Raw genomic sequence first — 19,625 nt, 5'->3', positions numbered from 1 at the left:
AGGGTAGGAAGGGAACTCAGGAGGTCATTGAGTCTGAGCCCCTGCTCAAAGCACAACCATCCCTAGCTAGATCATCCCAGCTGAGGCTTTGTCTAGCCAGGTCTTAATAACTTCCAAGGATGGAGAGTCCAGAACCTTTCTGGGTAACCTGTTCCAGTGTGAGAGAGTTTTTCCTAATATCTAACCTAAACTTCCCTTGCAGCAAATTGATATCTTTGCTCCTTCTTCTGTCATCTGCCACCACAGAGAAGTCTAACTGCTTGAAGGGTGGTTCCCAAGAGGATGGAGCTAAACACTGCTGTTAAATCCCCCCTCCGTTTCTTTTCTGCAGACTAAATAAGCCCAGATCCCTCAGCCTCTTCTCAGAAGTCATGCGCTCCAGCCCCCTAACCATTTCTGTTGCCCTCCACTGAGCTCTCTCTCCAATTTGTCCACATCCTTTCTGTAAGGGGGATCCAAAGCTAGACACAGTACTCCAGATGTGACCTCACTGGTGCCAAATGGAGAGGAAGAAATGGAGCACCTCTTAAAGATCATAATGGGCTTTTTGTGTGGTCCTCTTGATAGTAAAGGCTGAAGCTAGGACTTTGAGAGCAGAGGAGTTTGAGACCAGACCATTCTTGACTCTAAAATTGTTTACTGTGTAAGTGTCTTGTCTCAAGGACATTTGGCACGTGTTTTTATTTAGACTGTAGTAAGCATTACTATGTGACTGGTTAGAATGCATTCTAACTTCAAATATGGCACAGTAATGCTTACTACAATCTCAGCCTGCTTTAGATAGGGCTGGAGTTTGCATTACCTACCTAAGAAGCCCTTGCCCTGGCACACTGGGGCAACCTGGGTCTCTGCTGCTGGCAGTGGGTGAAGGAGGGTATGAGGAATTGAACTGGGGTGGGGGTGTGGGGAGAGGAGGAGTGTTACAGTCCTGTTGCCAGCCCCCACACTGCACCAGAATCTTGAATCTTATTATTTCTTTGGAGCCATTAGATGATAAGTGAACATGTGTTATTTAATATGACCTGGAGATAACTCCCATGAAACTTTGCTACAATATAATTGCACTTAGCACCTGTTTTGTTGCTTGAATGCATGGCTGCTCACATTTTAAGTGCAGTTAACAGTTATATTAACACATTAAGTGTGACATGCAACATGGTCCTAACTTTAAGTTGCTTCACCTTTGGATAGTAACTCACTTTCCCCATCTGGAAGATGATTCAGTATACACTTGGCCTTGGAAAACCTGTGGTAAAGCTAAGTGGCTGAGTCTAAATGATTTGTTTGTGGGCCTCATATTGGGAAACAGATTTTAGAATGGCACCTCAATATTTTTATCTGTACAGTAAAGCTGTTAGGTCACTTGAATCAACTATTATAATTTTTCCTTCTAAAATCCCAAACTAGTAAAAATGCAACTTCAGTCCAAATTATTCTTAACCATCACACAAAAGAGTATGCTATGGGAGGTGGTTTTCAGCTGAATTTTATAGTATACTGGTAAACCTGATATTCACAGTATTATGCTGTGGAGATTTTTTAATGCATTGGAAAGGATTCCTTAAGCTTTTTTTTATGAATTCTACATAGTTACAGGTTATTGATGATCTATTATATTAACTTGGCAGGGCGAACTCTGTTGGAAAAGCTGTTCAGCCAGCAGGAGAATGCACCACAGGAAGAAGCAGAGAAGCTATGTTCTCGGATTATTGCAATGGGTCTACTGCTTCCCTTCAGCGACTGTTTCAGAGAGCCATGTAATCAGAATGCACAGCAAAGCACACCTACATTTGATGTAAGTTACAGAAAAAAAATTATTAGCCTTCCTTAAGAATTGTCATTATCAGTGGCTTATGATTCATTAAAATGTGCTTAGAAACCAGTACTTTCCTTGAATAATTAAAGTTACCTTGTGGTAATAATTGTTGGTAATTAAACCTTGGACAACAGGTTGGTATTATTTGATGATGGGATAAATCTAGATTTTAAAATACAAAATAAGATAGAAATAGTTGCATTGTCTTTCCCTTAATGTTTGATGGCATATGACAAGTTTTGCCCCAATGGCATTCTGTACTGCCTGGCTTTACCATTTTGTAGTATAACTCTTCATTTTTAGTGGGTTGCTAAACATTGCAGCCAGGTCTGAAACTCCACACAGCATGAATGGGATGTCTATTTTAGGTCTTCTTGTCTGATTGTTTTCCCTTTTCCTGAAACTTCCAATCACTGCTCACAGTAGAATAGAAATGTTGACATTTTAACTACTTTGTCATCTACATCTATGATCTGCCTGCAGCCATATAGCACTTTACCTGAGCATTATAACTGCTCCACTTGTTTATATTATGGAGAAGTAGTAAGGTAACAGTTTACCTGCTACCATTCTTTTAATAATGTTGTAGTCTTATACAGCACACCTACTTCTTAGTTATTCAATGTAGGTATGAGCTTTATCACATAGCGTTATGGTTAGCATGTGTCTTTATTCTGGCTCAGGGATGCTTGGCCCCCAATGCTGTGTCATCTGGCCCATGGCGGGGAGTATCATGGGTTACAGTGTTGCATGGTAGATTGGGTGTGCAGGGCCTTGGAGCCATATGTTTGGAGTCCATGGTTTGGAAGGGGTTGGCACAGGCCCTTGTCCAGCCTACAGACCAGCCCCACACTATTCATCTGTCCTGCAGAGCCCAAAACTTGAGTTACCCTTGTTTTAGCTTCCTTGGATCAAGGTAATGCATCTCTGTGTATTAATATTCATTAATCCTCACAATACCTTTGTGAAATGCTTAAATTCAGTCTCTTATACTTAAGGGGACTACAGTAGTTGTATAACTTGCCCAAGGACGCCTAGTATGGTTGGGAGGGAACTTTAAGAATTTGTCTCAAACTAAATGCTTTCTCTAAGCAGTGATTTGACAATTATTTATATAAATTAAATCTCTCATTCCAGAGGCCAGAAATGTTGGCCTAGGCCAGGGATGGGCAATTATTTTGGGTGGAGGGCTGCTTAATGAGTTTTGGTGAGCTGTCGAGGTCTGCATGGTAGTCCCACTCCTTGACACGAGCCACACCCCCTTCTCACCATTTTGGAACTAGAAGTCCCACCCCCTAGACCCTGACTTTTATCACCAGAAGTCCTTCTCCTTGCCCCCCAGAAATACTCCTTTTGGGAGTGGGAGTTGTCATCTTGGAACCATAAAAAAAATCATCATACACTAAAAGTCAAGCAACTACTATAACATTTTAATTTTATTACAAAAATATTTTTGTCATGATTAGTGTGTATAGAGGTGATTTACATAATTCAAAAATAAATTCTTAGTTTTGTATATGGTGTGCATGTGGGGTATGTGTAGTATCGGTGTGTGGGGGGGTATGTGTTTGTGGTATATGTGATGTGTGGAAGTATGTGGGGGGGTTGTGAGGGGGGTGTCTGTGTGTGGGGGGCACATGGTGTGTTGGGGAGTTGTGTATATGTGGATTGTGGGAGCAGGTGTGAGGGAGGTTGGGGGGGTATGGGGACCCCTCCACACTCCTCCCATGGTGCTGCAGCAGGTGGGGTGCTTAGGGTGCAGGTGCCCAGTGGGGTGCAGCTCTGGCCAGTGCCACATAATGCAGCAAGGGTCATAGCCTCAGAGCAGCTGCCTGTATCATTGGTGCTCCCTGCCTCTCATGTGCATTCTCTGCACTTGCACACCAGGGAGGGAAGCCCCGTGTGCTGCAGCCAGGTGTCTTTGCTGCCGGGGCTGCAGAGCACCAGAGAGAAGCCTCAGGTGCTGGAGCTGGCTGTCCTTACAGGGCCTATGCTACACAGGTGGAAAGCTGCAGGCAAGGAAGGCAGATAGCCCCAGAGCCTGAAGTTTCTTTCTGGTGCTGTGCAGCCCTGGCAGGGAAGACCCCTCAAACAGGCTGTGTCCCCCACCCAGCTCCAGCATCCTGGATCTTTAAAAAAAGAAAGAAAAAAAAAAGCCCTGCAGCCGCTGACTCCTGCTAGGTGGGGGGGGCGCAATCCTTGCTGTCCCCCACTGCCCTGCACTGCATGGCAGGCTCTGCCACAAGCCCCCAGAAGCCCTGATGGTCCCTGAAGCATCCAGTGAGTACGGGGCTTTTTTTTTTTCTTCTAAGTGCTGGAACCCTGGGGCCAGGTAGGGCAGCCAATGATGGGGCTGGGAGAGTGGGCAGGAGTTGGGGGGTGTTCAAGGTGGCTGGGGGAGCAGGCAGGGGATGGGGCCTGGTGGGGGTCCCCCCATGGATTCCCCTCTCCTCCAGCCCCCGCCCCCGCACTTACTGGCATGGAGCCCAGGTCCAGCTCCCTGCAGCAGCAAGTAGGGACTGTTCAAATCTCCGAAGCTCTCCAAATCTTTTCCAAATTGACTTGAACCTTTTTATTGCTCTCCCAATTCAATTCAGATTCAGAGAGTCAGTCGCCAAATTGGGCCAAGTCTCCTCCAAATCAAATCAGCGCCTGGCGCACAGCCCTAATGATTTTGGCAAAAGTTTATAAACAATAAAAAATATCAAATTAATCTTCCTCAGTGAAGCGCAGGTTCAATTAGTAAAAGTACAAGAGTAAAATTACTGTAATTGAACTAGATTTGAACATTTCCTTCCTTCTATCCCACACCATTTGATCTACTTGGAGCATCATTCCTCTAATGTTTTTTAGTGCCTGTGAAGAAATAAATTAAAGACTAGTTGAACCCACACTTCACTGCAGAAGATTAATTTGATAAAGTGTCTTCTCTGCCAGAGCTGTGCAGCACCAGATAGATCCAGAGCCTGAAGTTTCTATCTGCCTTCCCGGCCTGCAACTTCCCTCCTGTGCAGCACAGCCCCTGCAGGGAGGCAGCCAGCTCCAACACCTGAGGCTTCTCTCTTCTGCTGGGCAGCCCCAGCACGTGGGGCTTCCCTCCCTGCTGTGTTAGTCCAGGGAATGCTCATGAGTGGCAGGGAGTGCCGGTGATACAGGCAGCTGTTCTGACGCTGTTCCCCTCACTGTGATGTGCAGCACTGGCCAGAACTGTGCCCCATTGGGCACCTGTACCCTGAGTGCCCTGCCTACTGCTGCACCATGGGAGGAGTGTGGAGGGATCACCACACCCCCCCAACCTCCCTCATGCCTACACCCTGCCTCCACCCCCCCACACATGCAGCCCCCAACATACCTTATGCCCCCCACACAGAGCCACACCCCCTCACAACCCTCCCACACTCCACCATACACATCTATCATACACACAGATCACATATACTGTACACACATACCCCCCACACACCACGCATACATTATACCAAACTAAGAATTTATGTTTGAGTTATTATGCAATCACCTCTATTTACACTACACAAACACAAATCATGACAAAAATGTTTTTTTGTAATAAAATTATAATATGTTCTAGTAGTTGTTTGACTCTTAGTGTATGATTTGGGTTTTTTATTTCTGGTTCCAAGATGGCAACCCCCTCTCCCAAAAGAAGTATTTCTGGGGGGCAAGGGGAAGGACTTCCAGTGGCAAAGTTCAGGGGTTAGGGGGTGGAACTTCCAGGCTCAAGATGGTGAAAAGGGGGCGAGGCAACTGTCAAGGGGTGGGACTACTCATGCGGACCTCGACAATTCACCAAAACTCATTAAGTAGCCCTCCACCAAAAATAATTGCCCGCCTCTGGCAAAGGCCAACAGATCTGGTCTCCAGAATAAGATATTTAATTTATATAGGTGTTTCCCACTGGCATTTAAGTCTTATAGTTTCATAGTTGGTAGGGTCAGAAGGGACCTGAGGAGATCATCTAGTCCAACCCCCTGCTGTGGCAGGAAAGAGTACTGGGGTCAAATGACCCTGGCCAGATGTTCATCCAGCCTTTTTTTAAAGACCCCCAGGGTAGGAGCCAGCACCACTTCTTTTGGAAGTTGGTTCCAGGTCCTAGCCGCCCTGACAATGAAATAGCGCCTCCTAATGTCTAGCCTGAAACTACCCTCTGCTAGCTTGTGTCTGTTGTTTCTTGTAACTCCTGGGATTGCTCGGGGGAAGAGGGACTCTCCCAATGCCTGCTGGTCCCCCTTGACTAGTTTGTAGACTGCCACTAGATCCCCTCTCAACCTTCTCTTTTGGAGGCTGAACAGGTTCAGGTCCCTCAGCCTCTCCTCATAGGGCCTGCCCTGCTGACCCCTGATCATGTGGGTGGCCCTCCTTTGGACTGTCTCCATATTGGCCACATCCCTCCTGAAATGTGGTGCCCAGAACTGGACACAGTACTCCAGCTGCGGCCTGACCAGTGTCGCATAGATGGGGAGGATCACCTCCTTGGACCTGCTTGAGATGCATCTGTGGTTGCTCGACAAGGTATGGTTGGCCTTCCTGACCACGTCCCCACTTTGTCGACCCATGTTCATTATGGCATGAATGATGACTCCATGATCCTTTTCTGTCTCGACGCTGGCGAGAAGGGAATTCCCCAGCCTGTAGGTGTGCTGCTGTTTCTTCCTCCCCAGGTGCATTACCCTGCACTTGTCAGTGTTGAACCTCATCCTGTTCTCATCGGCTCACCCCTGTAACCTGTCTAGATCCACTTGCAGCCTGTTCCTTCCTGCTAGTGTACCTACTTCACCCCACATCTTAGTGTCATCTGCGAATTTGAACAGGGTGCTTTTTACCCCCTCACCCAAGTCACTGATGAAGATATTGAACAGCACAAGCATGAGGACCGAGCCCTGGGGAACCCCACTACCCACATCCCTCTAGGTTGATTAAGACCCGTCCACCACCTCCCTCTGGGTGCGGCCCTCCAGCCAGTTAGTGACCCATCTGACTGTGTAGGCATTAACACCACTGTCTTTAGTTTCTTCCTGAGAATGGGGTGAGAGACCATGTCGAAGGCCTTCCTGAAGTCCAGAAAGACTATATCCACTGCGACACCTGCATCCAAGGACTTGGTGACCAGGTCATAGAAGGCCACCAGGTTGGTTTGACAAGACCTGGCCCTAATGAACCCATGCTGGTTGCCCCTGAGCATAACCTCCCCTGCTGGCCCTTCCTGAACATGTGCCAGGATAATTCTTTTGAAAAGTTTTATAATGGACAACTGTAGACACTCTGGAAGTTATAAGGGATATAAGTCAGAAGAGACCTAAAATGACACTTCTGAAGGGGTATTTTGAATCTATCCTTTGCAGCTTCAAGGGGTGAAGGTTGTCAAAGGTGGTTAGAGAAAATATTCTCTGAGTGTTTTTTTTTTTTTTTCCCCTCAGTTCTTTTGTTTGATGTATTTTCACAGTGTATTTGTATATACTAAGCTCTTTTGTATCTACCATAGAGTTAGGTAATCCACTTCATCCTTTCTCAATTTTATTTTTTGAATATAGCATTAAATACAGGAGAAACATTTTTTTCCTTTTAAATATAGGGAAAAGGCCTGGAAGGGAAGGGAGTGTAGTGGCTGAGCTATGTTTCTTATTCTTCTTTTTTGAATTGACTCTCTCCTTTTATTTTCCTTAATTAAATCTCTGCATGATAATATGCTGTGTAACCACAGTTTGATCTATCTTGAATGACAGAGTAACAAGTAATGACATCTCAGTTTTCCAGCACTTCACAACTTCAGTTCCTTTTATTCTAAAATTTATACAGCTGCTTCCTAAGTTTTCCTGTTCTTTTCTAATTGTGCTTGAGAAAATAAGCAATGGTTAAGCAAGATATTACAGCTGATCCTTACTTTTTTGGCTAGTCCAAATTTGGAGTCAGATATAAGAGGTGCTGCAGCAAGGGTTGGGGAGGGGGGGCAAGCAGAGTGACTTCCCCAGGTGCTGAAGTGAAGGGGAGCCAACAGGTGCTGGCCAGCCAGGGTGGGGCATGGGACAGAGCCACAATAGGCTCATTTGTTGGGGCACAGGGATGAGGGAAGGGTGGCTTCCATGGGTGGCACTTCAGGCACTGCTGGCTTTGCCACGAGCACCAAACTTCATTGCTATGGCTATGGATATAAGAGAAATTCCAGATCTCATTTCAGCAAGATTCTAGACATTCTGCTTCAGTCATATTAATTAGACGACAGATTTCTGTCAAAAGTGAAATGTTTGACTGATGTGGACCTGTGTGATCATTGGCTTCTACCCCATCCTTTAAAGATTTTAATGACAGTATTATTTCAGAAGTAGCATTGAGACTACAAACACTCAGATAACTAAAGTTATACGTTCAATGTAAGAAATTGTAGAGTTCCTACTGTAGCATAGTAGCATGTAGTGCCATCCCTACTCTGGCATAATAGTGTCAGAAATGGTACAACAAGTACCAGTTCCTTTCTGATCACTTTTACGTTACATATTCTTCTGTGGCTTGAACCTTTTTGGCCTGTCTTACACTGCATCTTTAACCTGTTTCCATTTAGTTTAAGCTCTCTAGCCTTAAGAATGAAGTTGTCTTCAGAATTCAAATGCTTTAGGAAATTCAGACATTTAAATCTAATATATAGTCAATAAAATGTTTATCATAAAAATGAAATGAGTAAGGTTGTGAAGTGCAAGTGTGACAACTTGTTAGAGGGATGTTATCCTTTCTTTGTATCAGTTGTTATTCTAATATTATAAAAGCATCTGTCTGCCTGCCTATGTCCGTCTGTCTGTCTGTCTTGCTTTATTTGCAGTCTGATTGGCTGACTGAAACAACCAGTCAGAGTGCTCCAAGAGCATTAGAACAGGAGACGGTGCGATGGAGCACTGCCATGACAGCGGGGACATGGGACAGAGTGGGGGGAGGAGGGGGAAGGGAGGAGAATGTAAATACCATCTTGTAGATGTACTATTCTTAGTAAGTAAATTTCAAGTTCTTAATTTTACTCTACCTATGGCAGGCTGGCCAATTCAGACTATATAAAATGAAGCATGCATGAGTTCTTCCCAATGGTCTGGTTTCTTTCTTTTTTTAGAATCCACCATGAACAGTTATTTATTCTTTGTCCATAAGACAGATATTATAGTTCAAATAATTTTGAGTTTTCATCTAATTGTTTGAGCGATTTTGTATATTATTTTTTTGTTTTGTTAAAGTTCCTTATATTGGAGTTTTTGAAGAAGACAAAGGGTATGTACAGATGTTCATTTAGACTGACCTAACTAGGTTGATTTAAGTGCCAATCTACATAGATGTTCAGGGAGATTAGATCAGGCAAAAAATGGCCTACGTGATCTAACTTAGTTCCCCTGAGGAGGTAAACTAAATTAATTCACATGGGCCATTTTAATTCACCTGAGGAAGTGAACTAAGTGATAATGGGGTTTCCCAATCTATCAAACATCTGTACATATTCAGGACACAGCTACAGGGCTGATAAAACCCAGACCCAAGGCCTCTTCAACCTCAGACAGATAACCTCCCCCTGTAGACCCATTAACTACCTAGGCAGATTTGCCAGTCCCTGATCAAGGACCTGCTAGGCCCTCCCCCAAACTAACTCCCATTCCACCCTACCCTGACTTGCTTAGTTCACGTTCCCAGCACTGGTGAATATTTATGGGAACAGGGCCTGATCTATGGTCACGTGGCTTCAAGTAATCTGCATGGTCATAGATTGGGTCCTGAGAACATTATGTACATACCCAAAGTCTGGAAAGTTTCCCTGAGTACACTGTGTGCATCCATTACAAATGAATTAAGAAACTTTCTTTTTTTGTTTTTTTGGGGGGTTTTTAGGGAGTTTAATTTATACTGTGCTCCAGATGCAACTACTTAGGGTAAACTATTACCACAAAAAAAAAATCTCAAAGATCAGCTTCAGCCTTACTTTAAGATTTGCTGTTGCCTCATGCTGAGGCATCCAGCTTTATTTGGTTATTCTGTCCTGTTGTCATAGTATTAGTTTTGCTAACTTGTATCACAGTGCTTCCTTCAAGTTTTGCCATTACTGTGTTTTCAAAGTAAGGTTTCCTTGATGTATTAAAGATCTTCCCGTTTTAAAGTAAGTGTGAAATAGTAAAAGGATAATCTTATATCCTCTCTTACTGTACCTGACCCTATACTGCTGTTCTCATTGTAATCATTTATATGTAAGGAATGTTTGCCAAGTTAGGATAGAAATGTCTCTTTTTTTAGGTTATGGTAGAAAAACTGGTAGTGCACCAAGAGATAATGCTTCCTGATAAATCAGAAAGCAATACATTGTTTGGCTGCAGAAATAGGGAACTGCATGAGAATAAGTTTTCTTCTGTTCTCTTCTGCTTCGTTGTGACTGTACAGATACTTAAAAGTATAACAGTGCTCTTGGCATTCTGCTAACTAGTAGCTGATAGTGGGGCTTTGCAAGTTATTCTACAATTAGAAGAGAAATTGAGAAACAGGATTTTTTTTTTTTTTTTTTGGTATAATTTTTCTTGTGCTCTTTGGATCAGTCTTTGAACAAAACTGGTCAAACAGCATGTAGGCAACCCCCCTTTTTAGGCGTTTCAACCAGAATATCTGGAGAGCAACTTCGCTCCAAGAACTGAATATGTTTCCAGACGTTGGGTATGTTGCATAGAAATATGAACGCTTCCTGCTACCTTTTCTGCTCAAAGAAACTATCACAAAATTAACAACAGCAGAGCATTTCTTCAAGGACAATATAGTATTTGCACGTTAAAAATAGATTGGAAAGATTATGTAACAGTGCCATCTGGTGACTCCTGACTTCATATTATGATCATGAGAGCAATAAAGCCAGTAGCATAACTAGGATGGGGTATATGGGGCACAAGTTCTGGGCACTGAATTAAAAGGGACCGAGTAACATCTTGAAGTGCTTGGAACCCACCTCTTCCCCTGCTTTCCAGTGATCAGCAGTCTCCAAGGATTTCAGTGTTTCCATTGTGCTGCAGTCTTTTTTCTTTTTATTCACAAATCTGAGTCACTTTATCTCTTCCTCCAGCTTCCCCCCCCCGTTACCCCCTTTTAATAATGTTGATAAGTTTTACTTGACAAAAATTGCCCAGTTAGTGATTCTGTAACAGCAACAGTATTTCCAGAATAAAGTTTTAGTTTTCAGTTTATCCAAACTGATAAACTGGTAATATTTAGCAGACAGGAAGGAAATATAACATGTACCTAGTGTATGGGAGACTCAGAATCTCCAAAATCAAGAAGGGTCAGGGTATGTTTTCTGTGTGTGCGTACACATGAATACTTTTGAAAGCTTTTGTATTTGTTCTGACATAGAATAGGAATATTGTAATGTCTTGCTGAACTTTGTGAAGGGATGCAAAATCAATTTTGAGTTATCAAAGAGGAAACGATTTTTTAATTGCAATTTTCTCAGAGCTTGTTTTATGTTTTTCTTTTTTAACATGTGATAGACATTTCAAAAATTGCCCCTCAGCTGACAGGCTGGGGTAGGGGAAAAGGGGGATGTATCAGCACAGGTAAAAGTGGAGAAGTACCTCGGGAGTCAGACGTCTGGCAGGTTGTGGTGTGTCAGAATTCCAATGTTTCTATTGAGTTCATGAGTTTCTGTATCTAGGAGGTTCATGAAGTGCAGTTTATAGGCTTGTCCGTGAAAAGTGGTTTGTAAATTCAAATAAGCACTGAACCTCACTAACCTCATCACCAGAAGCCAACTTCCTACAGTCCAAAACACAATGAATGGATCCAGACCATGCCATGACAAGACATGCAAAACCTGCCAACAGTTTCTCCTGTATGGAGATATTGTCACAATACATATCTCCATCAGGGTACCAAATGCCCTGATGGAAAATATGTAGGAGACACCAAGCAACAACTAAGTACCAGAATGAGTGCACACCAAAAATCTATCAAAGACAAGAACACCAAAGTACCTGTCTCCAATCTCTCAGGCCTGGTCCTCAAAGGGAATTTACAAACCACTTTTCACTGATGAGCCTATGAACTTCACTTCATCAACCTCCTGGATCATGGCCCCCATGATTTCCCTTGCTGTGTGGGACTTGTCCATCACCTAAGCTTGAAGGAGAGCCCACCGGCAGCCTGACTGGTCACACCAGTGCCCTGTGAGGGAGAGGTATGCATGATTTCCACCCCAGCTGCTCCAGATGTCCGAGGTGAAGTGTAAGGCCACCTATGGACCTACCATGCACAGCTCCTCCCTCAAATACTCCCTGCATCCCTACTACAGGGAGGGCACCACTGTCCTGCCGAAGGTGGTGCGTGCGGGCACTTTTTATAATGGGACCGCAAGCACCATGAGCCGCCTGAACCCTGGCCTCTCAACTAAGGAGAAAGGCTGGCCATCCACAGCAAGCATCTCCCCAATGCTCTGAGTCACCTCGCTTGCCTTGGGAATGTACCCTGCTCTGTGCCCGCCTTTCCCCCATTGTTCAAGGGTGGCCTGCCTCTGGTTTGTGAGGACATGGGCTTTGGAGTGAGAGGGGAACTTCCCTTTGGGCATGCTCCCACTTATGCCAGGCTGAGGAGGAGCAAGGGCAAGGGAGTAGTGCCTGCAGAGATGCATCAGCATACCCGTGGTGCTCATGTGTTTTGCTCCCTTGCCCCAGTGGGTTTTGACTTGGCAGTGCAGGCAGATAGCATGTGTAGGATCATCTGCCAGCTGAAAATGATCCCAGACCACACTACCCCACTGCTTCTGGGGTACGGGTGCATGTGAGGATGCTGCCTTTTCTGCTGCCTCAGCAGGTAGAGGAACAGCAATAGGAATAGACTCAGCTGAGCCTCTAGCCTCCACAGCCTCTACCTCAACCTCCTCCAAATTGCCTTCTGGGGAAGGAGACCTGGCTCTAGGGGAAACTTGAGGAGCTTGGAGCACAAACTGAGATGATTCCCCATCCTTGCACAGAATTTCCTTCACTGCAGCACTCAGATCTAGCTCCAGCTCTTCCTCTGGCACTGGAAGGCTCAGGCTGGGAAGTGAAATGGGGGTGGAGGAGACTGTCATGCTGGTGCTGCTTGCTGTTATGGTGGGGGGGGGGGGATTATGACTGGTGCTATTGGAGGGGATGCAGACTCAGGCAATGGCACTGCTCCCCTCTCCTTGCTGCCAGTAGAACTGGAAGCCTCATGCCTGCTAGTTGTAGGAAAGAGGCTGTGTCTCAGTTTGCCGGGGGGGCAGGACAATGGGGATTTAGAGCTGTCCCTCTATTCTGCCCCTCCCTGAAAGCTTGCCAGCTGCCTTTCCAGAATACCTTCTGAAGGGCATATTAAAGGTACATAATCTAGTGCTATTCTTTTCTAGGCACTTGGCAAAACCCAGAAGAGGCATCCCAAATGGAGAAATACTTAGCTTCTGCCACATTGCCAAAAAGAGATGGAATGGGAAAATGCTCCCTTTTGATGTACCTGTTCATTTGCTTAGGATCCAGACACAATCTTAAGGATCTGTCTTTTTTTTTATTATTATTATTATTACCAGAGAATGAACCCAAACAGCTTGTTGCTCTACTTTTTGTATTATGTCTGTGTTAACTAATCTGTCTAATTCCTTTTGCAGTTTCTCCCGTAGTACAAGGGGAACATTTCTTGGAGCATGTATGGTGGGAGTTTTTGGCTTTCTTCACTCTATCTTGCACTCAGTTGACAGTTTCTCTATGCCTTGAAACACATCATAAAACTGTTCTTCTGTGTTCTTGCTTTCTAGTCCCTCAATGGCATCTGTTCTCTTAATCAACCCTAGAGTTTTACACATTCACAATCCAGTAATTAATATTAGCATTCCTGGGACTGTTACAAACTGAATGTTTACTATATGATCCTTGTATCTAACATGCACTGCACAGACACTCTTGGACACAATTATATTCCCATTCTATGCTCTAAGTCTTTCTTATTCTCATAGTACACAGGTTTAGTTTTCATTTTTTTAATAATGTGTTCTGGTATACTTTGACCTGTGCCCCTGTATCTAATTTAAAAGTCATCATTCATTCATCGGTGTCCATGGTGATTGTCCAATCCTCAGAAGAATTAACTATGTCTTGCATTGTGCCAATGAGGAATTCTTCCTTTTCCTCATTGCATAGATGATGTACCTGTTGTTTCTTTTGTGTTGCATCCTGTTCCTTTCTACAAACTCTTAAAAAGTGATTGAATCTTGTGCATCTGTTGCAGCAGTTACCAAATGCAGGGCATAGCATGGATTTGTGGTACCCCTCAGAGCATCAGCAGCTGACTGTTGTGTTTTAAACAATTCTCTTTGGCCTAAGCTTGCCTGCTTCATAGCGAGGTCCTCCTTTCTGTATTGTTTGTGTGTTGCCTTAAGTTTTTGCAGTCTTGTAATCCCATCTAGTTCAACTGTTCTGTTTTTTTATCCACCTTCTGCAGCTTAGCATTTGTTATTTCAGCCACTTGCCACATTCTAACTGCCTTTTCCAAATTAAGCTCAGGATCCTCTAGCAGTCTTTTCCTGAGGTTTGTATTCCTTGTATTCCCATACAATACTATTTAGTCTCTGATCACAGACTCTTTTAGGCCTCCAAAGTTGCCTGTCTGACTCAGCAGTCTGAGGTCTTCAACAAATTCCTCTATTGTCTCACATTCTTTCTGCCAACTCATGTGTAAATTATACCATTCTAAGGTTTCATTTTGTTTGGCTATACAATATTCCTAAAACTTTTTATTTCTGTGTTATAGCTTTTCTGTTCTGCTTCTGACAGTTGTAGCCTATTATAGAGACAGAGCTTCTGGGCCTACTATATTTAAAAAAAATAGTTACTTTAAATGAATCTTCCTTCTCTGTAGCTCCACTAGCTGTCAGATATATGGTGAAGCTCTACTTAAATTTCTTCCTGTTTTCTCCTGCATTACTGGCCAGCTTTAGCCCCTCTGGAATTCTGAGATGCTCCATTTTTTTGTCTGTCTTCACACCCTATTCCAGGTACCATGTGTTGTTCTCAAAAGACCAAGAAGTTAAACTTTATAGAAGTTGTTTATTTATAAACAAGCTTTTTTATTCAGAAAGCAGAGCCTTGCCTACAGATCTGCTTTTCCATCCTGCAATTCCTGGGCCAATGTAACAACTTATACATAACACTCTTAAAGGTATCTAGACGGGAATGATGGAGATGTGATGCATTGCAGGCAGTGATTAGTCACGTGTTTTGGCTATGCCTTATTGTCATTTCTTTTTGGAAAGACATTCTAACTTGAGTTAACATAGTTTGAACACAGTACTGATACCTTTGGCATGTATGTGTATTCTTGGGTATATCCCTATAGAATTCAAGCTGAATTACACCTAGATTACACTCTTACACTGAACTTTATTAGCCACATGCAAAATTATACGACTGCATTAGAAGAGTAGGACATCTCCAAAGGATGAAATCTGGTGCTATGAAATGGCACAACTGTTATCTCTGGAGAGAGCCCTATTTATCAGGCTTAACTGCTATGGAAAGTTTACTGTAATTTGGAGAAAATTCTTAGATTAATTAGGTAATAAATAATAGTCCTTGCATACTTTTCTTCTTCTATGCCTCCCTTTTACATCCTCTTTTTTTCTTTTCATGTTTATTATTTATTGTAACAGACATGTATAAAATGCATAGTTCATATATAGCTGATATGATGTATACAATTTTTTTTTAATTAAAAAAAAGAACAAAGTTCCAAAAGTTAGCATTTCCAATTTATATATACAAGTAGACCTGGTATAGTCTGTACCAGACCTGGTACCTTTTTTCTACCTTGTGACAACAGGCTGTATTGGATACAGCCACATACAAATATAGAAGAGGGTACAAGGAGCATTTGTACTTATCCCAACTCTTGCTGTTCCCCCTCTGTTCAGGGAACTTTGAATGCAGTCATAGTTCTTGGACAGTTTTCCTTAGTGATCATTGGTGATGCACAGGGGGTGCACGTGCACCCCCTGATAGCCAGTGTTGCCCACTTAAGCGATGGGCTGGGGGCAGGCAGGAGCCCTGGTGCCCCCCTGAGAGCACTGGCCAGGGTGTGGGGGCACCAGGAGAAGCACCGCTGGCACTTTCGGGCATGCCGCTGGCACTTTCAGGTCAGCGTGATTGGCCAGAAGTGATTAGCATGATTGGCTGTGGGGGGACATCTCCCCTCCTCCTAGTCGCTGACTGGCTGCTGAGGGGGGTAAGTGCCTGCCCTGACTCAGGAGGCACCAGTCACCCATGTTAGTGATTCTAGCCCCATATGAAGTGGAGCTGCATACAGAAATATAACACAATTCTATTGTTACTTGATACTGATGTAGGTAAGGTGGTGTCTGTAGAGAAGCTTACACTGGTGTAAGTATAGGTTGGATACCTCTGTCTTAGGAGGTGCTGAGGTTGGAAGACTTAAGGCTATTACTGCTAGGACAAATATGCTTCTGCGCTGTATTTTCCTTCTCTTCCCATGGCATACAGTCTAGTCCTTAAACTTTTTTTTCTTGACTGTTATCCAAAAGTATCATAAAGGCATCTGTTAAGATTTTTTTTTAGGGCTTGTGTTGCTGACTTAAGCTTTTAGCAACCAGTTTGGACAGGCCTGTATAAATTGATTTCAGTTACACATCCACACAGCTCATACATTTTTTTTTAACCATTTCAGACTATAGATTTCTTGGTCCTTGATCTTTCAGTGTATCCCTATCTGACAGTCAACAAAACATGCAAGTGCGTGGTAATGAGTGCATAACTGCTGCATAGAATCATACCTTTTCTGTCCTTTGATTCCTACATGTCATTAGAAAAACCAACAGAAATCACTGGTGATTTTTTAAGTCTGTGTAGGGTTTTTGTTGTTGTTCAGACACTTTAAGGAACAATTCTTTTGTGACAATTTTTTTGTAGCATTAATTTATTTTTCCCCCCGTTTGTTATAGCTGTAATCAGTGTTAATGAGCTGAAGGCTGGCTTAAGCATAGAGACATCAACTTCACCATTAGCCTGCGGGGGACAGGAAGGGGAGAGATTTGAACTGCAGATTTGAAAGTGCTGGAATAATTCTGAGCAGTGGCATCTATAAAAGGTAATAGAGCCACTAAATGTTTATTGATCAGACACTGACACAAGCTATCCTTAGATTCTGCAGACTGCTTGCCTCACCCATGTGTGAGCATTCTGCAGTTTAACAAAAGCAGAGGGAATGACTGCATAAGGCTATATGGAAGCAGGGATTCTGTTCCTGACATTAAATTTAGTCATGCTGAGCTGTTAGAGAAGTTAGCTTGCCATGTGTCTCCTTAGAAATGAAGTCTGCAGAAGAATAAAGAATAGCATGATTCAAAGAGTGGATTATTATTTTCTTTTCCTATTATATTCTTTTCTTATGCTACTTTTTAGCAAGTAGCTGATTCTGAGCAGGATGAAGTGGAAACTCCAAAGCTTCTCCAAGTTTGATCATGGTAAGAGATTTTATCAGCTGTGCTTATAAAGTTTAATGCAGCATAGACAAGGGAGGCCAGAAATAGCCTTCTGAAATTAAGTTGTTCCGAATGAGATGATCGAATATAAAAATTCACACATTTGTGTAGACTTGTAAGAAAGGCAAGTGTGGAAAAAAAATCTGTTAACTTTTATGGTGGCTTATTCTGTAGCAGCATTACTAAGTTTGGTACTAATCACTGAACTAAATGGCTGTTTCTTCAAAGCTTTTCAGTTACTATGTGAATGCCACTTAATGCACATGCTGTTTCTTTGAAAAAGACAGACCATTGAATTAAGTATTAAGAAACTAAAGACAGAGGGGGCCAAGAAAATCAAATCTGGAAGCATCTTTAGTGACTGAGGAAATTCAGTTGCTTAGTCAGCCTTTGAAGAGCATGGGAATGGAGAATAACCTTTTATTTTGTCCAGTGAAGGTATGAAGCAATAAACCCTAGACATTTACAAGCGCAGTTTCAGTCCCAGGTTCTTTTTTTTTTCATGTTTGGTATTCCATTGGGGAGTATAGAGTATTCTGATGTAATTACATATCTTGTTACGTGTGAGTTTGGTACAGCAGTTTCTCTAAATATGGCAAAAGTTCCCTGAGATGGTGCGACATTTAAAATTGCTCTTTTGAGAAGAGCATAACTGTTTTGCCTGGTTGAAACTCATCATCCCATGTCACCTAGGTTGAATTATGAAAATGAAAGCATGGGATAGTATATGCGAAAAAATAATTACACATCCTGAGCCAGAAGCCTCTAACCAGGTCACATGATGTTAATTATAAAATACAGAAGTGAATACAGAAAGACTTCACATTGTATTACTCACTAAGAAACCTCATTAATAATATAGTTTCCAGGTATACTGAGATTTTTAAAATCTCTCGTATCTTTTATAATTCAATTAAAAAAAAATTACAATGTATTTATTTATTGTTAACAACTTTGCTATGTTTTAGGAAGTTTTACTTGAAATATCTTTGGGAGGCTTTTTTCATATTTCTTTCCCTTTTTGCTTTCTTAAAGAAACACCAAAACATCACCTGCTGTTGGACTCCAGGCTTATGCTTTTGTATCCATCTAATCCTCTCAGTCTAATCATTTTTTGTTCATATAACTGGGAAGAACTTCTAAGAAAAATTCAAGCCTTTTTTCTGCCATTGCTTAAATTATAGTTTGCATGTAACCTAATGGTAATGAAAGCAGATCAGCCTGCCTGAGCCAAAAGTTTTGTTCTGGCTTCTCTCCTTGGGAGAGGGTGTTTCAGAAAGTAACAGTCATTTCAAAATAGAACCATGTGCAATGAGTGAGAAACTACACAGCAGTGGGAAGGATTGGCAGCACAGTTGAATTCACCCATTTATTTATGACTATGTAGAAAAGAAAGATAGTCTGGTACATGATCATTGTATACAAAATGGTTTTATTTTGAAGTTGCTGTTACTTTTTGAAGTGTGTGTGTGTGTGTGTGACTTTTATTTTTCCTCTTTAGGTTTTTAGTTTTTTTAGGTTTTTTTTAATCTCAGTTTTGGAATTTTTTATTATGCTGTAAAATGCTATCCTCCTGTTTTTCTTAATGACCTTACAGAAGAACAATCCCTGACCCATGGTAAACAGAAGCACTCTCTTTCCCCACCTCCCCCCAACAAACTAGGGAACCTAACAGACAAGTGCACAAGATGAAAGAGTTTGTAGGTGGGGGTCTAATAAGTGAAAGAACCAGATTAGCCCAGCCAGCTGGATGCAGATGTGCAGCAAGTTAGCAAATGAGACATATGACTAACAAAATCTCAGGAAAGAGGTGGAATCAAGCATCAAGTTCAAATCTGGCTAGCCTAATACGATTTGGGGCTAAAAAATAAGACTTGTTTTGAACTTTTTATTTTATTTTATTTTTTCTGCATGCATGCATGCATGCCAGTCTTTTGATTCCTTTCCCCATTCTGGAGAAGGCTAATGCATTCTTCTTTCTTTCACAGAAACTAGAAGGGGATACCTTTTTTCTCTGTAAACTGATCCATTTGCTTGGTCTCTGATACTGTTAGAGTTTAATAAGCTTCCATCATTGTTCTCTTGTTCAGGAACAAGACAAATGGAGTGGAGGATGGGTGGAGGATGGGAGTCACCTCCAAGGAGGATTATTCTGCACTGGTTCGGTCCTGTAGGGAGCAGACCAGGAAAGCCAAGGCTGCAACTGAACTCCAGCTAGCTTTGAGCATCAAGGACAATAGGAAGTTCTTTTTCAGATATGTGGGGAGCCGGAGGAAAAGCAGGGGCAAC

The 19,625-nt window shown here is 42.7% G+C and overlaps 1 protein-coding gene across 1 annotated transcript in view; it reads left to right on the top strand.

Annotated features, from left to right (window-relative positions):
* The first annotated feature begins 1,603 nt into the window (after nt 1–1,603).
* The window catches only part of LOC102376305 (formin-2-like), a 229,334-nt gene continuing 211,312 nt past the window's right edge, over nt 1,604–19,625 (top strand). The window contains exon 1 of the mRNA XM_014523760.2: nt 1,604–1,795. Within this exon, the coding sequence (XP_014379246.1) occupies nt 1,604–1,795 (192 nt within the window). The remainder of the gene's footprint in view (nt 1,796–19,625) is intronic.

The sequence above is a fragment of the Alligator sinensis genome, unplaced genomic scaffold (assembly GCF_000455745.1).
Source record: "Alligator sinensis unplaced genomic scaffold, ASM45574v1 scaffold127_1, whole genome shotgun sequence".
In the NCBI taxonomy this organism is placed as follows: Eukaryota; Metazoa; Chordata; order Crocodylia; family Alligatoridae; genus Alligator; species Alligator sinensis.
Note: the sequence above shows the minus strand (reverse complement) of the source record. Positions and strands in the feature narration are given on the sequence as shown.